Raw genomic sequence first — 20,872 nt, 5'->3', positions numbered from 1 at the left:
GGTCCAACCGTCCAGACCAAGAAGAGAATGTATTTTTGATCAATACAAGTCTGACTTGCTTCCGTACAAGCAAACGACAAGTCATCTCGATCAATATAATAATAACACGAACATATAGGCATATAGGCTAACACACGAGACGAGAGTAGCCTATAGGTGAAAAGCGTTGCGTTTGAACGCAAGTCAAGGCGAGTGAAGGAAAAAACAACAACTATACTGTAGGCTACGTGCGCTGCGCTATAACTTTGTCCAGTCTCTGCTTCATAGACTATAGCCTACAGTGCAATCAAATAATAAGCACCACCAGCCTGTGAAGGATGGAGAACTGACATTCTATATACAGTACTATATAGCCTATATCAGTGGTTTTCAACCCTTTTCATATTAAGGTCCATTATCCAGCATTTGAGCCACGCACCATCATTTGATGACATTTATCCTCTCGGACCCAAGACGTATATAATGTGTATATTGTGTATCGTGATTTGTCCACAATTCCATGTATGGATGTGGTGGGCCGGCTATCTAACCTTTAGGAGAGACAACACAGGCAAACGTTATCAAATTAACAATGTGTATGTGTTGTGTAGACATTTTGTAAATTAAGTATAAAGATGTTTACCAATATTAAATTTGAACTCTTGAGAGCGTAAAATGATTTATTTTACACCCTCAAGAGTTTAAGGTATAAGGGTCCATTTCCTACCAATTAACTTCCTATCATTTAGCTGGGGATGCGCGGTCTGCAACCCCCTCAAGGACCACTGGTGGTCCCCGGACGACTGGTTGAAAACCACCGCTATATATGGCCAGGGAAATACCAGGATCTAATAAAGTGTTTCTCTCTTTCTCATATTTGCTGCTGCTATTCCCCAGCGTGCCAATACTATACGGGCTCTGTCTGTAGGCATATGGCAGCCTATTGAGGGAGCGTGCATGCATAGACATCTGTGATATAGCTAGAATTCTCTCTGCACAACTAAACGCACACACCAAGGGATGGATCCGTCCTGCAGCTTTGAATTCTTGTGAGGATATAGCATGCAGAAGTTTATGTACAATTTTGAGCCATACTTTTACTGCATGGAGTATTTCCATTTGTCTACTTTAAATATAGGCCTATAGTACTTCTACTCCACGGACATCAGGCAAATGGCAGCCATACATTTTACTCCACTATATTATTTTAAAACTTTTGTTATAGTTACTTTGTAGATTTATTTCATTTTTACAAAATGTAGGCCTACATGGATCACTTCAACTATATATATTTTTGTCATTGAAAATAGATGATCTACAAGCTCACAATGTGTTGCGATGCAACAAATTGTGCTTGTAGATTGTAGCTTGTAGATCTGCTATTTTCTAAATATTATTTATACAGTAAGCTACATTTGAGCTACAATTCGAGACATTCAGTATAATGAGTTTTTTCAACTTTTGGTACTTTCAGTACATTTACTTTTGTACTTTTACTTTATAGGCCTAAAGTACACTACGTATTTCTACATTGATACTTTTACTTAAATGACCACTTCACCACTTTTTAACATATCTTCATATGATTGGTCCTCACTAATGATCGTGATAAAATACAAAATAGCACAATTTTTTCTACCCGGTCTGTGTCTCATGGGAGGGCTGTAGGCACTTCAGAAACCCGTCCACCAGTGACATCATCGATGGGGAATCCAAGCTAATAGAAACTGCAGGCTTTCTATTCCTGAAAAGTTGCAATGCGGAAAAAGCCATCGTTCTCACGATAATACAAATCTTGAAATATATATATATTTTTTAAACTAATGCTGATATCACTGGTGGACAGGTTTTTGAACTGCCCACAGCCCTCCTATGAGACACAGAGTAGAACAATGTTTTAGAATTTTATCATGAACATTATTGAGGTCCAATTATATGAAGATAGGTTGAAATGTGGTGAAATGTTGAAATGTTGTTAAATATAGGCCTAAAAAATGATTGGAAGCATGAATCTGTGTGTGCTGGGGACTCTGAACATTTAAACTCAATAGGCCTTTTTATGTCTTTATTCCATTTTCGTCTAATGGTAACTGAAGTATATTTCATTGTTCACAAGCGAGAATTGATAGCCGGGGCTTTCATAACAACGCCGCGAATAGAATTAAATGCACGATTGGATTCTTCTGGTGGTCCCAGCAATCAGCTGTACGAACCGCCTAATTAATCAGCCATTTGTTTTGTGAAAGAATGTTAATTAATCATCTCCAAAATGCATGCATTTTTGTTCAAGTACATGTGCTATTCTAAATTGAAATTACTTGCTCTACAAGTGATTACGCACGCACGCAAGGACATGCACACGCACGCACGCACGCACACACACACACACACACACACACACACACACACACACACACACACACACACACACACACACACACACACACACACACACACACACACACACACACACACACACACACACACACAATCAATCAAGCCAATTAATCCTTATACCTTCATCTAATAATGACAGCACAAATAGGCCTATACACCACTCATTAGAGCAGTTTTTTTTAGTGCAGGTTTTCAACCCTTTTCATATCAGGGGGGGGTGGGGGGTTGAGCCACAGACCCACAGACCGTCATGTGATGATATTTTGCCTCTCAGACCCCAAACGTAGAATATTTTGTTCACAACTCCATGCTGTATTGATGTTGCTATACCATATAATAACAGTCAAACGTTTATCAAAATGAGAATTATTCTGCATTCTCTAATTGTGTATTGTAAATTAGCTCATTCTATGACTATAGCATGGGGTGACCATTGGACAACCTTTTATAAAAGTCCTAGATCGCCTATAGGACGACATCAAACAACCCCATAGTTACTTGCGCAAGCAGAGCGTGCAAGTCATGTTTTCGGCCAGGTGCGATGTTTGGGGACAGCACACGTTATGACGTCATATGCTGGCCCCAAGCTGACCGCACAGGTGTGTTTTTGTCATGCTACGAAGCATATGTCCCATGACGTGATGAAGATATGTACAAATGTCCCTTAGAATGCACGTGATATGATGTCATACGGACATACGGAAGCTGACCGTGCAGGTATGTTTTCCGTGAATCGTGATTTAGATTGTGTACCAATGCCAGGGTATAATTAGTTGATGATGATGATACGTTTCAGTGTCAATTGACCCAGCCGATTACATTATACCACCAACCACTATGTAAATATACATACATGTACACATATATGGATACATGAGCATAATGACGTGTTAAATATATGTACCAGTGCCAGGGTTTAGTTGACGGTGACGTAACGATGACGTGTTCCAGTGTGATGTCAAACAAGCTTATAAGTAATTACCATCATCATTTTTCAACACGAGTGCACACTCTGCTTGTGCACTAGTAGGCCATTTATGCCCTACTTGTGTGCAACAAGCAAGTAGGCACTCGACAGAGTGCAGTTCTAGTTTATAATGCATCCAACATCGCTAGTATTATTTTTATCGGTTCTTGGCGTCCCTGTCGCCCGGTTTGCTTCCGCTTTGGTGACGTCATTGAATATTTTGCCTCCGTCCACACTATCTATAGCGGCGTTTACCTCGGAATTGAAGCTCAGATTGAGGTGATCATAGAGAACATCAATGTTTTAGGAGCTTAATAAAAAATCCCTGCGACCTCACAGTACTTTATCAGCCCTTGTGATGAAAATGAAAGTATCTACCGGCTGCCCCGGAAATTACTGATTGTTACTTCCGGTTCAGCAAATCAGCTGGTGGCTCATCGAAAGAAGAGCTCAGCGGCTGAAAGGCGTGGCACGGAAGAGCTCAGCGGCTGAGAGGCGTGGCACGGAAGAGCTCAGCGGCTGAGAGGCGTGGCACGGAAGCGGCTAAACTGGACACTAAACGTGGCGCTCAATCAGCAACGATTATGTCATCATTGCCATAGTTCTATTAATACTGGGGCCTCTCCTTTACCACTACACACCAAATGCATGTTTTGCTGAAAGCTTTTCGATCTGCTATTTTCGCTTAATCTTTGCCCCCAGAATATTTGTTGGCACCTTTTAGGTATTTCTTATTATTTTCTTAAAGTGCAAGGCCACTTTGGGAGAGGTCTGGGTTGTGTAGTTACCTTGCCATGATGTAACTCCAAATCTGGACAAGAAATCAAAAATAATTGCTCCAGTGATTAGGAATTGATAATGATAGTTCAATATATGCTCCTCATTGACTAACTTTGTACACTGAAACAGCTCTCAAAGTCACTCTTTTAGTACGTAAACAAAGACAAACAAAGTTGATTCAGACAATAGGGGGTATCACCAAACCTGCCACACTAAACTTTTTTATACAATATTTAAACAAAAAAAATACGGTTTGGTGATGTTCTATATTGTCTGAATCAACTTTGTTTGTGTTAATTTATGTACTAAAAGAGTGACTTTGAGAGCTGTTTCAGCGTACAATGTAAGTCAATGAGGAGCAATTTTAGAATGATCAATTTCTAATCAATGGAGCAATTATTTTTGATTACTTGTCCACCTTTGTTGGAGTTACATCATGGCAAGGTAACTATACAACAAACAACAAACCTAAAAAAAAGTGCTAGTGAAACTAGAAAAAAAAAAGCAAAAAAGTGTAGGCATAAGGGGTAAGAGAGGGCCCCCATGGGGTCCATGTGGTTAGCACGCCTCTCGTCATCGGCGTGCGTTTGTTCGCGGCGCCGCCATTGACTCCTGCAAAGTACTCCCAGTCAGCTGTAATAGACTTCCAATGAACTGAGTTTGAACTGGATCCGCGGTCTTCACTGTAATACTGCAGCCTAATATGGATTTTAAGATATTGAATCATCCCTCAACTCTGCTCCTCCATTCTCTTTCAGGAGCTCTATTGATCTATGGTATGTTTTCTTTTTTTTCTTTTCTTTTTTTCCCCTTCTTTTACGCATTACACTCAAGACAGACGCATTCATTCAGTTCAATTCAAAAGCCATATTCCCAAATGAATCGCACTGTAACAGGCCCCTCTTAGAAGTCTCAGTGCGGGCCTCACATTGTAGCCATGCTATAGGAGGCTGCGCAGTTCAAAGTTGCTTATCTTTAATGCAGGACGGCGCTCTGTTGTGCCCGGCGCGCTGCAGCAGACACCGTGGACAATATGTACACCGCGATGGAGGAGAATATGAAAGGGACGGAGCGTGTGATTGGTTACTAAGCAGTGGTAATCCTGTTGTGCGACTGGCAAATGGGATTAGAGATCTGTGTGTGCGTTTGTGCGGGCGTGCACATTGTTTCGTGCATGTGTGATGTGTGGACATGAATACATTGTTAAAGTGTGTGTGCTTGTGTGTGCGTGTGTGTGCGTGCGTGCACACTGGTGCATGTGTGTGTGTGTGTGTGCGTGTGTGTGCATTGGTGCGTGTGTGTGTATTTGTGTGTGTCTGTGTGTGTGCGTGTGCATGCGTGCGCATTGGTGAGTGTGGAGTGTGTGCGTGTGCGTGCATGCGTGCGTGCGCGCGTGTGTGTGTGTGCACACGTGTGCGCCTGCGTGTGTGTGTGCACACGTGTGCGCTTGCGTGTGTGTGTGTGTGTGTGCGTGTGTGACAGAGAGGGCAAAAGCAGCGACGAGAGAAACGGAGAGAGCGCAGAACAACCAATGCTTTGTCATTTGAACGGCTACAACTCCAATTCATTTGGCGCTATATCAAAATTGCACTCTCCTCCCCCTGTTGCAATGTCCCTAAATATACTGGTATATATTAGTTTCCTTCACGAGATATCTATAATAATAATGCGATTAAAGGCAATAGTAACCATGTGTTATTGTTGTTTCATGGATGCAAACACAGTGAAAACGTTGGCGTTAATTCATCCATTCGTAACAACCTGTAACCAAATGGACCCTTATTAGAGTCAATTTATGGGATCCTTCAGGATTTTAACGATTTCAGTTCTTTGGCGATTCCCTTTATAGGGCTTTCCAATTGGATCCTTGTACAGTCCGTAACTCTGAGAGGGTACAAAGGGAACCAAATGGACCTATATGGGTCCATTTGGTTCCCTTTGTACCCTCCCACAGTTATGGTGGTCCTTGGAATTACGTGTGAGAACCACCGGTATTGTAATTTGTATAGCAGATGTGAAGTCCACATAACCAGCTCTGACAGTGTGATAAAACCAGATTTAAAATGTGATCTAACTGATTGCTGGTTCATCGACGCATAGCCTACTGCAGGCCTTGTTGACTATAGATTTAGAAGACATTTTTAAAGGCGTAGTGAAACGGAAATGGTGGACATTTTATTTTGAAGTTTCAGACGGTCTCAAGTTGAAACACCGCTATGAAGTTTCTGAACCAATCAGAGCGTCGCATCCCTTCAGGGGATGGGACGGTAGCTAGGGACGGGTAGCTATGCTACGCAGGACAGCGTGTGGTTGTTTGTTTACAAATCAGATAGTCAGTGATGATTAAGTTGAAACCGAGTAATACACTCTCTGGATGTTATCTTGAATGGGAATAAAAACGAAGATGTCTGTAATCAGTAGCAGCTGTGCAGCCTGTGCTGGACGGATGTGGAGATATGGGGAATTAAACTGGTGAGCTTCATTTTTATTGGCTTTTATCGATGTTGGCCTCGACACGTCATCACGCAGCACGTTTTCGTTTTCAGGAAGTAATAATTTATGGACTTTTGATATAAAAACACACAAAAATGAGAATTTTCACATTTTTTTGGCATCCATTGTTAGGTATGCCCATATGATGACCATTGATATGGTCTAAAAGTGTGAAAAACGTATTTTTCATTTCACTACACCTTTAAGCTTTTGCTCCTGAAACGACCGGTTATTTATCTGGATGAAATCCCGTCATTTAAACATGCATCTCAAATCAATGGGTGAGAAGGACAGCTTGCCATCGCAGAGTGGAGTGGGTGGGGCTTAGCGAAGGGCTAATTGTGTTATTCGCATAGACCCTTGACCAAGCCAAGCCGGATGTGGCGCGGTGGATTCGAACCCACGACCTCTGCGGTGAATGGTGGGCACTCGAGTGCCTAATAATTCACCCATTTTGTAACTCTGAGATTTTTGTAAAAGTCTTTTTGAAATTGTACCACTTGGGTGTTCCCTCCGCAGCCCCAGCTGCGTCAAACTCGTTGTATTTTCCTGTGCTGCTGTGGGTTAAGCACAATGAACGAGGAGCATTAATTTGGCTGCATGGCTGCACCTGACCCCTGTGCCGACCCCCCCCCCCCCCTTCCCCCATGGCACCGTTGAAAAAAAAAACAGCCTCCTTGACACACACACACACACACACACACACACACACACTGCCCTGCAGCCAGATCTGCTCCACTTTCCACCACTATGCTGCTCAATTGTCATGCGGAGGCAGTGGCTTTGAATAAGTGTGTTGTTGTGTGTGTGTGTGTGTGTGTGTGTGTGTGTGTGTGTGTGTGTGTGTGTGTGAGTGTGAGTGTGTGCGTGTGCGTGTGCATGTGCGTGACACTGCATTTGTCTATTTGTGTGTCTTGTTTTAGCATTCCATTGCTGTCGGGCCCAAATCTGCATATTTTTAACTTATCTTTTTTGTAAATTAACTCCTTGCTTGATCATACTACAGCATCACACACAAGTATCACAGATAGCAGATCTACAAGCTCCAAACGCGCTGCCAAGCGACACGTTTTGAACTTGTAGATCTGCTATTGTTGGCTATTATTGAATTTGAATCCTGTAAAGTAACAGTCTTGGACATATGAGGCCCCCAACAGAGATGATTTACGGTATGTTGTGCACGCATGCTTAACATGCCTGGTAGGAAAGTAAAACTATATTACAAATACAAACAGGTCACTGTGGTAGCATGCTCTCAGTCTCTTCATGTGATTAACCCATTTAGGCCTCAAAATTAAAAAAAAATATTCTAAATCCTCCAGTTTTCTGATTTTCACGATAAAAAAAAAATAGCAGACCTACAAGTTCATAGAGCGCCACTCGGTGGCGCGCTATGAGCTTGTAGATCTGCTATTGTTCAATAGCTAAATTATACCAATGTTTAAAACACCAAAAGGGGTTCCCGCCCAAAATGGGTTAATAATACAATAAAATTAAATTAAATTAAATAAAATTAAATAAAATAAACAAGTGTCATAAAGGCATTGATTGATTGATTGATTGATTGATTGATTGATTGATTGATTGGTTGTCAGTGTATTTAGTCTTAAGTCAAGTCAAGTCACCTTTATTTATATAGCACATTTAAAAACAACAGAAGTTGACCCAAAGTGCTTTCCATATAAAAGTTAGTTTTTAGTCATCATAGCACATTTTAGTTATCAGTGATAAAAGATTGTGAGCAAACGTTTTTTTATCAGTTTAGTTAGTTTTAGTCAACAAAATCAACACTGATCAACAGCTTGCAAACGGTAAAGAAGGTACAGTTATACAATAATGCTAAAAGGACAACACAAAAAGCCCCGAGGGACTTATCGAGGCATCTGGTACAAATCGAGGCATCTGGGTTTGAGTATGGCCATGCCAAAACAAATTAATTCACTATAAAATAAATCTGTGCTGATTATTCTGTTGTTAAAGTGATACTTTTGTTATTTTACTGTAATTGAATAAGGCACAGTATTATTATTCTAATTTCTCCACAAGAACACAAGACCCCCCCCCCCCCCCCCCCCTAATCTTGAGAAATGGTAATTCCCTGGTCCAGTGGGTCCGCACAGGTGCAATGCATTATTGATAAAATGGAGCAAGTTTTTTTCAAGCAAGTGGCACAGAGTTGTTCTGTTACCTGTGCTTAGCTGAGCGGCGGTGGCTCAGGGGTAGAGTGCCTGGATGGTAACCGCAAGGTTGCCAGTTCGAACCCAGGCTCCCCCAGAGTTACTGTCGAAGTGTCCTTGAGCAAGACACTGAACCCCTAATTGCTCCTGATGTGCTAGTTGGTGCCTTGCATGGTTTCTGCTGCCATCGGTGTATGAATGTATGTGTGAATGGGTGAATGTAATGCACAATCTCTGTAAAGCGCCTTGGATAAAGGCGCTATATAAATGCACCCATGTGAATGCGTTGGGGATATATACAAGGATCATGCTCCCGGAATGAATGCTTAGGATTGAAACATTGGAATGAAATGAACAACGCAACAGTTGTTCTTTATGTCAGTGGTTCCCAAGTGGGGTCCTGGGACCCCCAGGGGTCCTTGAGGGAGTTCCAGCTTCCAGGGGGTCCCCAGCTAAATGATAGTTAGGAACCAAATGGACCCTTATGGGTCTGTAACTGTAAGTCCATAGACTAATGCATGTCATACTGGGGGTCCTTGAAATTAAACAGGTTGAGAATCTCTGCTAGAGCCGTAAAAATCTTCATATGTTTTCAAATGGGGGTCCGTGGGCTAATTAGTGTCAACTAGACCTATATGTGCCCGTCGGCCACCGGCCTACTTGAGAACAATGCAACTTGGGAACCTAATAATACCCGTTGTCAACTTGTGATAGTACCCGTTTTAACTATCTGTCTGTGTCCCTTTTGTGCCCATATTGTATATGGAGATCCCTGTATCTGTCGGTCTGCCTGTGCCTGAAGAGTTCAAACTCTTTTCACTGAATGTGAAAAGTGGACTGGTTAAGTAATCAATTGGCAGGTGTGTGGTTGCCATGGCAATCAATTGGCTGAGGCAGAGGCTGGAAATTGCGCAGGTGAGAGGACTTGGCCTCATTAGGCCCACTGGCAGAAACTGACCAGAGCCTTTTGTGGTGGTTCTGGACAACGGTGTATGCCACAGACTCGAGGCTGGGCAACGCACTCTCTGTGGGGGTGTGGAACGCATGTGTCGAATTTGAAGTCGGTGGGGCAAACTGTTCTCGAGTTACGTGCATTACAACCGTACACACACGCACACACATCAGACACACACACCCAGACAGAGACGTGGCACATTTATAGTTAGATTTGGGGGTCCTTGACATAAAAAAGTTTGGGAACCACTGCTTTATGTTTATAGTTGCCCCTCTTTGACTCCGATTGAAGCCACACCAGCTGCGGTGGAAATCAGACATCAGACGAGGTGAGGAATACAATTGCATTGCAGCACTAGGTTCCTTCTGTGAATTTGTATAGTTGTTTGAACACAGTTGGAAGCTTGTCCAATGGGGACTAGTGTTTGTTGGTTGTGGCTTGTCTTGTCGTGTTGTGCGTGTTGGTTTGCTGCGATCGCGTGGGGGGTTCATATCAAGGTCCATTATTTATCCAGCATCTGAGCCACGGACCATCATTATTTTTTATGAGATCTATAGCCTCTCAGACCCAAGGCTTAATAATAATTGTTTATCTGTGTATAAGATGTTGTATCGATGTGGTACCATAGGAGAGATAACAGGCAAATGAGGCAATCGTTGACATTCTCTAATTTGTGTAGACTTCTTGTCAATTTTTACATTTGAGAGCATATAATTAAACCCAATTCGTCCATAAGGGTCCATTTGGTTTCATTGTACGCTCTCAATAGTTAACCCATTTTGACCTGAGATCAGATTCTAAAAATGTCTTCTACATCCTGACAGTTTTCTGAAAAAGCTATGTTTCTATGTCAGTCGTTCTTCGAATTTTCAAAAATAGCAGACCTACAAGCTTGTAGCGCGCCACTCGGTGGCGCGCTATGAGCTTGTAGATCAGCTATTTTTCAATAGCTAAAGCATAACATAATGCTAACACCAAAAGGGGTTCCCGCCCAAAATGGGTTAAAGATCTATAAGGGTTCATTTGGTTACCAACGACTCCCATCATTTAGCTGGGGACCACCTGGAACCCTGGAGCACTGGTGGTCCCCGGACCACTGGTTGAGCACCACTGGTATAGAGTGTTTCCTTTTCCAGTTTGGGTTGCATCCTCTGTAAGACACACATGCATTATTGAGCAGTATGCAAAACATGGATCCACAGTCATGGCGTTTAATTTTTCATGCGTTTGGCTTTGCTTTATCACCAATCAAGCATGTGTTGGAAAACACCCGTGAGGTTACATTATCATGCTGCCTTTTTTTTAATATATATATTACTAGTTAATTATCAGCCCTTGACAGCCTCATTATCCCCAACCACGCTGAATACGTTTCACAGGATATTAGTTGAAGTTGACCATTATTACAGTACTTTCTTCGTCTTTTTTTCTTTTTTCTCCTTTCCCTAAGGTTGGGGTGCATAGAAACAAGTCACGTAAGAAGTAGAATAGATCCTTGCGTGGGAAGAAAGAGGTCATTTAGTGTCGAGGCAATTATCTTCCTGGTGCGAGTCTACTTTGTAGAGGAGGGAGAATGGGAGGTCAAGGAAATAAATAAATATGTTATACTGTATGTGAGGTTTTTGTTCTGTTAAGTTCTTTTCTGTGTGTGTGTGTGTGTGTGTGTGTGTGTGTGTGTGTGTGTGTGTGTGTGTGTGTGTGTGTGTGTGTGTGTGTGTGTGTGTGTGTGTGTGTGTGTGTGTGTGTGTGTGTGTGTGTGTGTGTGTGTGTGTGTCATGTTTGCTGCATCTTCCTGACAAAATACATCCACAGAGGGTATATGTGCATGCATAAAGTGACTTTAACGTTGTTTAACATTGATTAATGCAATCAGATAGGACCTCCTTTCTGTTTGGATGTATGGGCTGTCAAAGCAAGTATAGTTTTTTTGCCACTCAGAAGGCCATAACTTATGATATGATGATGACGTGCACAACCTCTATTGGTGGACCCAAGTTGCCAACTTGCCATGCTTTCGTACAGTGCAGGTGCTAAATGGGGGTTCATATGTGCACTGGATTGGATTATTGATTTATGATTTGTGATGGTAGATGTAGGCACCGCATTGGCACTTTGATGGTGGAGTGTCTCTGTGGGAGGGCTCTGGCTGGCCGTGGAAAAGAGTATACAAACATTTTTGTAAAAAAGTATCAATACTGCAATATAGAAAACTCCACCTGCAATATGGAAAACTCCACCTGCAATATAGAAAACTCCACCAAGGTCCATATAATGGACCTTGATATGAAAAAAAGGTTGAAAACTACTCATGTGTAGACAAATAAATGGCTAAGCACTGTACATATGTAAGAGGGAGTAGTTTCACATTGAGCGAAACAGCGGGAGAGTTCGCTAGAATTCAGCCATGTGTCCAATTATCCTCTTGGCTTATAGTACCTTCTCAGAGGTTATTATGGGTCACATTTCTTGGTATATAAGAGCGGCGACATGCGCGGGCGCGGCCAGGTAATGGCTGCACAAGGACCCGCAGCTGCCAGTCGAGACTCGTAACGAGCCGCATGATCTGTGTGACAAGGCCCTCATCACGGAGATTAAAAATAAATCTGAGCTGTCAGTGGGATGGTGAGATGTGGCCCAGCGTCTATCCTGACCTATGGTCCCCCAAGCCGTATGTTTTCTGGCCGGCAAGACACACACACACACACACACACACACACACACACACACACACACACACACACACACACACACACACACTGCACCTCGCGCTTAGGACGCGGCCGGAGCATGAAGGCTTGTCAGAGTGCTGGAGGAGGAAAGCATTGGCATCGTGACAGAAAAATAAGCCTTGCTGATTTATGCTTTTAGTGTGTCTCATCGTGTTGTAAATCAGGGGGTCTTCAGCAGGGGGGCGCGGGCAGTGGTTCACAGAGTTACTACTAGACAAATGTGACCAAACTTGACACACAGTAAGTCATTGGATTTCTTTTGTATTTCCTTTTTTTTTTTTCATTTCGTAGATGAAAGCAGGGAATAATAGCTTCAAATTGACATATTGGTTGTTCAGTTTGACTTCGACCCACCAGTTTTGGAGATATGGCTTATAGAGTAATGTCTTGCAGAAAACAGCGAGTTGAGAAAACAGGCTTGAAAGGTTCTGTGGTCTCTAACATTACACCTAGCTACATGTTTAAGCATTTATTTCATAGTTACATGTCGATTTCAGCTCTGACATTTATTTCAGACGTGCTCTAGTATGTGAAGAGTCTGACAGTTTTTCACCGGTCCTGAACAGTTAGTCTTACCGCCATGTCTCTGTATCAAAAAGAGGAAAAAATAGAGTCCGCAACACTGGTATGAAAACTCAGCTCCACTGGTTTATTTGAATCAACGTTTCAATTCCTTAGGATCTTCTTCAGGAATAATGTGACAGGGAATGGGTGTGCACCTTTATACAGGAAGGGGTGGAGGTGCATGCTCTATTATCTTTGTCTGTATCAAAAAGAGTCACATAGTTGTGTGATTGGAAGGGATTTCCTTTCCCTATTCTGAGGAGAACGTCAGACAAAAAATAGCAGATCTACAAGCTTGTACTATAGATTGGCTATTTTTTGGCAAAGAGGGAAAAATGAGCTGAGCAACAGAGTGAACCTGAAAAGCATTGATGTGACGCGTTGTGAGTAAGGTTGGGCGATGGCCCATGGGACAAATATATTGTCAATCGTGGATTGGATGAGTCCATCGCTGAATATTTTTATTATGCTATAATACTCAACCTTATCGAAAATTCAACTCTTCAAAATGTAACCCAATGACCAATCTGTACAGCAAAATATAGTGTGAGCAAAATGCGAATCAATTTGGGCCAGCAAACTAGTAACAGCCGTCGGTGGAAACCCCTCCTCCCCTTGTAATGGTATGCCCCATTCCCCAAGCATCATTGGGATCCAACCGTCCGGTGAGGAGAAGTTACTAATGTTGCAATGTTTACATCTGTCACTCCAGTCCGGACCCAGTTAAATAATACAGTCACACCAGAATGCACACTGCTGTCTCATCACAACCGACGTGCTTCAATGCACGACCCGTGAAGTCGGGGGAAAAACCTTGAGAGCTTGTAGATCTAGCCTTTTTTCGACCCGCGACCCGCAGTGAGCTGTTCTCAAATTGCTTTTATAACACATATATATATATATAGTCCAATCAAGCGGATTTGTGCATTTAACCGGAACTGGAGTGTTACAGCTGCTAGCTAACCTCGCGTCACCAGGCGGTCTGTGTTTTCTGAATTGCCTGAATTGCCTGCTCCTAGTCTGGAGCGGATGATATTGTTACGTCATGTTGTCATTGTTTTGGTATAGTCATCAGGCAGGAACCATCAATCCGGAACTTCCTTTCCATTAAACCTTATAACAATAAAAGCTCTCGTAGCCTGCATATATATTTTATTGAGAAAAATCGATTTGAGTTCCAGATTGATGGTTCCTGCCTGATGACTACAAAACAATGACTACAACATGATATCATCCGCTCCCGACCGGATCATCAACCCGAAAAGGAATGCTGCCCAGGCTAGCCGCTAGCAGATAATCAATCAAAGCATGGCAATCAATCAATCAATATATATATATAATATATATATCTTTTTTAGCGTCAAACGACGACCTCGGCAACGAGAGCCCAAGTAGGTAAAGGCGTCAAAAGACGAAGGAGTTAAATGCAGGAACAATGGCTTGAGTGTGCCAACTTTCCAGGTAGTGTCTGTGTCTGAACATGCAAAAAAAATCATAAAACAAAAATGTGCTAATGCTTTAGCTATCTTTTCCTACTTAATTTTGGAATTCAAAATTCTCCTCAGATCCTTATCGCTGAAAAAATAAAATAAGTCTACATTTGTATGAATGCTTTTTCCCTGAACCTTGATGTAATTGTTGTATTGTATTGTTTAAGTGTCTGTTTTTATTTTCTGTTTTGTTGTTTGTGCTGGTTAATAATTGCCTGATTTCATTGTATCATATACAAAATAAAAGAATGGTCCATTGACCATAATGGAAACACGTTTGGGCGTTTGTTCTGTTCATCCATGTTGGCGTTTTTTTTTTTTTTATCATATTACTTATGTGCCAATACATCATCTTCTATTCAATTATGGCCCTCCAGTGAGATGCAGAGTTAATCGGCGGAAGTCGTGCCATCTTATATAAATTAGTAATTAGTATGAGGACCAATTATGGGAAGATGGGAATGAGAATGAGTGAAGTGCTCCTTTAAGTTAAACCGTTAAGACCGGGAAAGTATCTGTATCATTTCCGATTTTAGCCATAATTATTTCATACTTTGGCTATTCAAAAATGGCAGATCTACAAGCCCATAGCTTGTAGCTTGAGCCTGTAGATTGCTATTTTTGAAAATGTTGGACGATGTTAGCAAATCTTTGAGTTTTTAAAGCTGAACATTTTCAACTGCTTCTGGGGGTGTCCCTGGAACTAAATACATTTTGAGATGGAGGTCCGCAGCCAAATAAAAAACGTATTTTTTTATTATTACTTATTTATTTATTTTTTTGGGGGGGGGTGTTAAACACAGAATCATATGTTATACAGAAAACTGTTTTAGAAGATATTTGTAGAATTTGCCTCAGGTCTCAACGGGTTAAACACGGGGATCTAAAGTGCTTGGCGCACTTCAGGAAGTTGGCAAGCTGACCCAAATGGCCGCAGGCTTTTAGTTTCATCTTTTCACAGACTAACGAACGCCATGTTTTGCAATAAAACTATGATCTTCCGAATCAATGTTTTTGCATCGATCAGAAGTCGGTTGATGACTGAGGCAAACAACATTCACAAGCAGGTTATCCCTCCCTATGGCATTATTGTTCAACGTATAACCAATCAGCCAATTATAGTTCTATCTTTACATTGGAATATGGAATGTGTTCCAGCCTGGGGGCCACGATAAAGGTCCCCAAGGGCCCGATTTGGTACGCCAGTTGAATATCTATGGTCTTGATTAGAATCTAGATAAGTGGTTTTCAACCTTTTCAGGCCGTGACCCCCCCAAAAGATCCCCCCCCCCCCCCCCCCCCAAATAATCATATTGGGACTGGCTGGAGACCCCCCAAAATAATCATATTTGGAACTGGGGACCCCCAAAAAAATCATATTTGAACTGGGGACCCTCCAAAATAATCATATTGATGCAAAAGATGCATGGATGATGGCATCATGATGCTACCGCACAGACCACACAGACTACCGCGGAGGTGCGGACCCCCCCGCAGACTATCGCGGACCCCCGCGGAGCTCATAGCGCGCCACCGAGTGGCGCGCTACGAGCTTGTAGGTCTGCTATTTTTGAAAAATCGAAGAACGACTGACATAGAAACATAGCTTTTTCAGAAAACTGTCGGGATGTAGAAGACATTTTTAGAATCTGCATGATCTCAGGTCAAAATGGGTTAAAACAAACATTGACCTAAACACAAACATTGAACCTGTATATAGGAGGGGCTAGCGCCCCTCAATAATGGGCCTTGATGTGAAATGGGGTTGAAAACCACATGGTCTAGATGAGCGTGTGCGTGTGCAGGTATATAGGCCCTGTAGGACACTAACGTTGGTATATATTTACCATGTTTACCGTCTATTCATTCTCGGCCCGATTCCTTTATCATGGATATCGACGGGGTAAAAAAACGTCATTATCATTGCATCAGCTGGCACATTACTCGCTGTCTAAAGTGACCGCGCGTGCGGTCAGAGAGGCAATTTTGCTGACACCAGTGTTTCTCTTTCTCTCTCTGTCTCTCTCTCTCGCTCTCTCTCCTGATAGGTGCCAATTACACCGGCTCCATATCGAAGACACCGGCTCCTCTATCAACGCTGACCCCTCTGAGCCTCGCCTTAATGTCAACGCTCTGGTTCCAAAGTGCCGGGAATTATACCCCACGGTGGGTCTGCTTCTAGGATCAAGATCAAAGAAGCAGCAGCAGCAACACCTCATAATACTCCTTTTCAACCCCCTTAATCACGTTCTTCGATCTTCAGGGTCCTTCGTTTTTTTGCTCTTCATCCCCCCCCCCCCCCCCAACCCCCCTTAAGGACTATTTTATTCTCCATCCGTTTTTTTTCCACCTCGTCTCGTCTCCTGGACTCAGAGCTCCTCTGTTTTTCCTCCTCGTTTGTGGGACGTCGTACGTGCGTGTGGGGAGTGCACGTGGTTCGGGGGGGTGGGGGGGAGGGGGGAGGAGGCCGCAGCCGGCAACAGACAGAACAGACAGACAGAAGACGACGACGACGATGATGCGCTTTTGTTCAGCCGCGCACAGAGCGCTGGCTCTCTTGGCGCTGCTGTGTGCCCTGCGGGAGAGAGGAGGGGTAGGGGTAAGCTGCCGTGGGCTGCAGCAGAGCCCCGGCGGCGGGGGGGATCATCAGGGGGGGTCCCGTGGGTCCTCCTCCTCCTCCTCCTCCTCCCCCCGCTCTGATCCGACGAGGGGCCCCTGGGGGGAGGAGGAGGAGGCGGCGGCGGAGGTGCTGCTCAGGCAGAAGCGCAGCTGGGTGTGGAACCAGTTCTTCGTGCTGGAGGAGTACACGGGCAATGAACCGCTCTACGTCGGCAAGGTAAGGACACATGTGGCCCCCCCGCGCGCGCACGCGCGTGTGTGTGCGCGCGTGTGTGTATGTATGTGTGTGTGTGTGTGTGTGTGTGTGTGTGTGTGTGTGTGTGTGTGTGTGTGTGTGTGCGCGCGCACGCGCATGTGTGCGTGCGTGCAAATCTATTCATTGTACCGTGATGCACGATTGCACATGGCTCTCCGCTGTTTACTTCTTCATTATTTTGGCCGAGGGCACCCCTGTTGATCAACTTTTTAATCCACTGCACACGCCTGAATTACATTGCTACTTTACAGCATGGACGGCGGTGGCTCAGGGCTAGAGTGGCTGGATGGTAACCGCAAAGTTGCCAGTTCGAACCTGGGCTCCCCCAGAGTTAGTGTCGAAGTGTCCTTGAGCAAGACTCTGAACCCCTAATTGCTCCTGATGTGCTGGTTTCCGCCGCCATCAGTGTATGAATGTGTGCGTGAATGGGTGAATGTGATGCACAATCTATGTAAAGCGCCTTCCAAGGCGCTATATAAATGCACCATTTACCATTTACAGCACCTTTTGTCATATTATGTGGTATAGGTAGGCCTATTTGTGCAAATCTTTCCCCCAAAGATGGAGTACGTCACGAGAAAAAAGTGTGTCCAATAGGACAGACTGAAAATAACTTTTATACTATGTTATACTATTTCTGCACTGAGGATTTCATGATGTTTAGATATCATGTGTAGACTGAATGAATCAAATAATGTATTAATTATTAATAATTATTATTATTAATCACACAGAGTGATACAATCTTCTCCTCTTGCTTCTGGAAACACCATGGAGGCAATGGTTATATGTTTTTTGAGTGGTGCTAGCCACGCCTATAGACAGCAATGTGTGTCGGTATTATGTCCGAGTACCGTCTGTATGTCTGAGTACGGAAATAGCGTTTGTTGACCACCAAGTGTTACAGTACAGTACAGTACAGTACAGTACAGTACAGTACAGTACAGTACAGTACAGTACAGTACAGTACAGTACAGTACAGTACAGTACGAGTGTAGCACCACAAAAAAACCACCAAGAACATATTAACTCGGGTCTGTTTTGCTAAGTCTAGAGGATCTAAGACAAGTGGTTAATCCCAAGTTACATGATATGAAGTATTCTGAGGCACCCCTGGAGTAGCCTGGAAGTTGCACCACTCAGTTCACACGGGTGTGATTCTTATGGCATAGGCAGCCCTCGGCAGGATCCGCCGGGAGAAACTATGCGCAGCTGCTAGACATGAGACTAATTGATTAGAGCGACAGAGAGAGAGAGGAGTGTGTGTGTGTATATGTGTGCGTGTGTGTCACACATATACACAAGGTGCACAAAGGTGCAGACGATCAGAAATCAGCAGAGAGTGAGTGATGTTTTCGCTACACTGGAAATAAAAATGTCTGGGTTTCCGAGGCTACCCCTGGAGTAACATCACACGGCACCCTAGGATGCCATGCCACCCACGGCACCAGTGTTGATTTTGACAGCAAATTTTGATTTTAGTTTTAGTCATAGTCTCTTGAATAGTTTATTTAGTTTTAGTCACATTTTAGTCACCTGGAATGTTTTAGTGTTCTAAATATCATAAGATTTTAGTCGACTCAAATGTATTTTGGCAGGCCTTGATACCGTCGTAATGACTGATTTTACAGTTGCTGAAAATAGCCGATCTGCAAGCTCACAACGCGTCGCTGCGTGACACATTGTGAGCTTGTAGATCGGCTATTTTCAGCATGGAACCAAGTGTAAAATTACTTATACTAGATATCTTGTCCACTAGTCCATTCCTAGTCCATTTTAGTTTTTATTTGTTGATGAAATTGTCAATATATTTAGTCTTAGTTTTAGTCATCATAGCTTAGTTTTCATTTAGTTTCCATTTAGTTTTCGTCAGTGAAAAAGGTAGTGTAGTAGACGAACATTTTTTGTCATAGTATTAGTTGACGAAATCAACCCTCCACGGCACCCACTTTGAGAAACCATGGTTTAGAGACAGCAAATACTTTTGCATCTTTAGGTGTGACAAAACAAAATAGCAATAAAACTGTTCATCATGAAACAGTATCTGAAATAGAAGTGTATCTACTTTGTCATCACACTATCTTCATAGTAATAAAACATAAGGCAAGGCAGTTTTATTTGTAGAGCACATTTCAACAACAAGGAAATTCAATTTGCTTTACACAGAACATCAACCAAGGGAAACACAATTATACAATAAAATGAAATAACAGATACAGTGCAGAAGAGGGAAAACATTTACTCAATAAAGGCAGCGGCAAGCGGAAAGATCTTTTGTTGTGTTTTAAAGGAAATAAGAGTGGCAGAAAAGTAGTTGTTTGTTTGGAGTTTGTTCCAGATAATTATGTGATGCATGAAAACAAATCGCTGCCACAGGTTTAAAGAAAGAAAAACAGGTACGCCTCCTCTTGTGGAAACTGCCCTTGGTTGAGGCAGTGGGTGCTCAGCTTTGACAATAACTTTACTCATGAAACAAACTAAATGGAAAAAGCGGTATTTCAAAATAAAACATGCAAGACTGGCTCAGATGCAATTTCTCATGTTTATTTGAGAACTCTGACGCGTTTCGGCAGTCTGCTCTGAAGAAGGCTCCTGCCGAAACGTGTCAGCGTTCTCAAATAAACATGATGAATTGCATCTGAGCCAGACGTCTTGCATCTTCTATTTTGGAGTGCCGCTGCCACACGTTTATTTGTGGTGTTAGGGACAGAAAAGGCCTTTCCCAGATGAACTTGGTATTGGAGACTTGCAGACTTTTGACAAGCACATGTTGATTTATTTTTAGTCATTTAGTTTTAGTCACTTTTTATCTCAAAAGTTTTAGTTTCAGTCTCGTTTTATTCGACTAAACATCACAAGATTTTAGTCTGCTAAATCCGCAGTTGATTTTGTTGACAAAAATGCATTTTGGTTGGCCTTGATGGTATCATAATGGCTGATTTTACACTTGGTTGCATGCTGAAAATAGATGATCTACAAGCTCACAAAGCGTCACGCTGCGACATGTTGTGAGCTTGCAGATCTGCTATTTTCAGAGTGCCACACCCAAGCACAACCAAACATGAAATAACTTGTGTTTTAGTTTAACTGGATCTCTTCTCCACTAGCGTAAAATGGACCCATACGGATCCATTTGGTTTCATTTTATGCTCTCAAGAGTTAAATTATTGTCAAACATCTGCATTAATTAATTTACAAGAAGTCTACACAACTAGAGCATGTAGAATAAGTGTTATCTCTCCTATGGTATACCAACATCATACAGCATGGAATTGTGGACAAAATCATATCCAAACGCTGAATAAAATAATGGGTAGTGATGGAAAGTAACTAAGCACATTTACAGTATTTAAGTACTGTACTTAAGTAACCTTGCGTCACCAGGCTTTCCACCTCGGAGGAAAGCCTGGTCTGTGTTACAAAATTGCCGTGTGAGCCGGTCTGGAGCGGATGATATCGCTATCTG

General features: G+C 42.7%; 1 protein-coding gene across 1 annotated transcript in view; it reads left to right on the top strand.

Annotated features, from left to right (window-relative positions):
* Window positions 1-17,046: 17,046 nt before the first annotated feature.
* Window positions 17,047-20,872, top strand: part of cdh7a (cadherin 7a) — a gene marked incomplete at its 5' end in the record, with an annotated part of 212,969 nt that continues 209,143 nt past the window's right edge. The window contains one exon of the mRNA XM_079489842.1: window positions 17,047-17,367. Within this exon, the coding sequence (XP_079345968.1) occupies window positions 17,047-17,367 (321 nt within the window). The remainder of the gene's footprint in view (window positions 17,368-20,872) is intronic.

Source organism: Electrona antarctica, assembly GCF_951216825.1.
Source record: "Electrona antarctica genome assembly, chromosome: 20".
Taxonomy (NCBI): Eukaryota; Metazoa; Chordata; class Actinopteri; order Myctophiformes; family Myctophidae; genus Electrona; species Electrona antarctica.
Note: the sequence above shows the minus strand (reverse complement) of the source record. Positions and strands in the feature narration are given on the sequence as shown.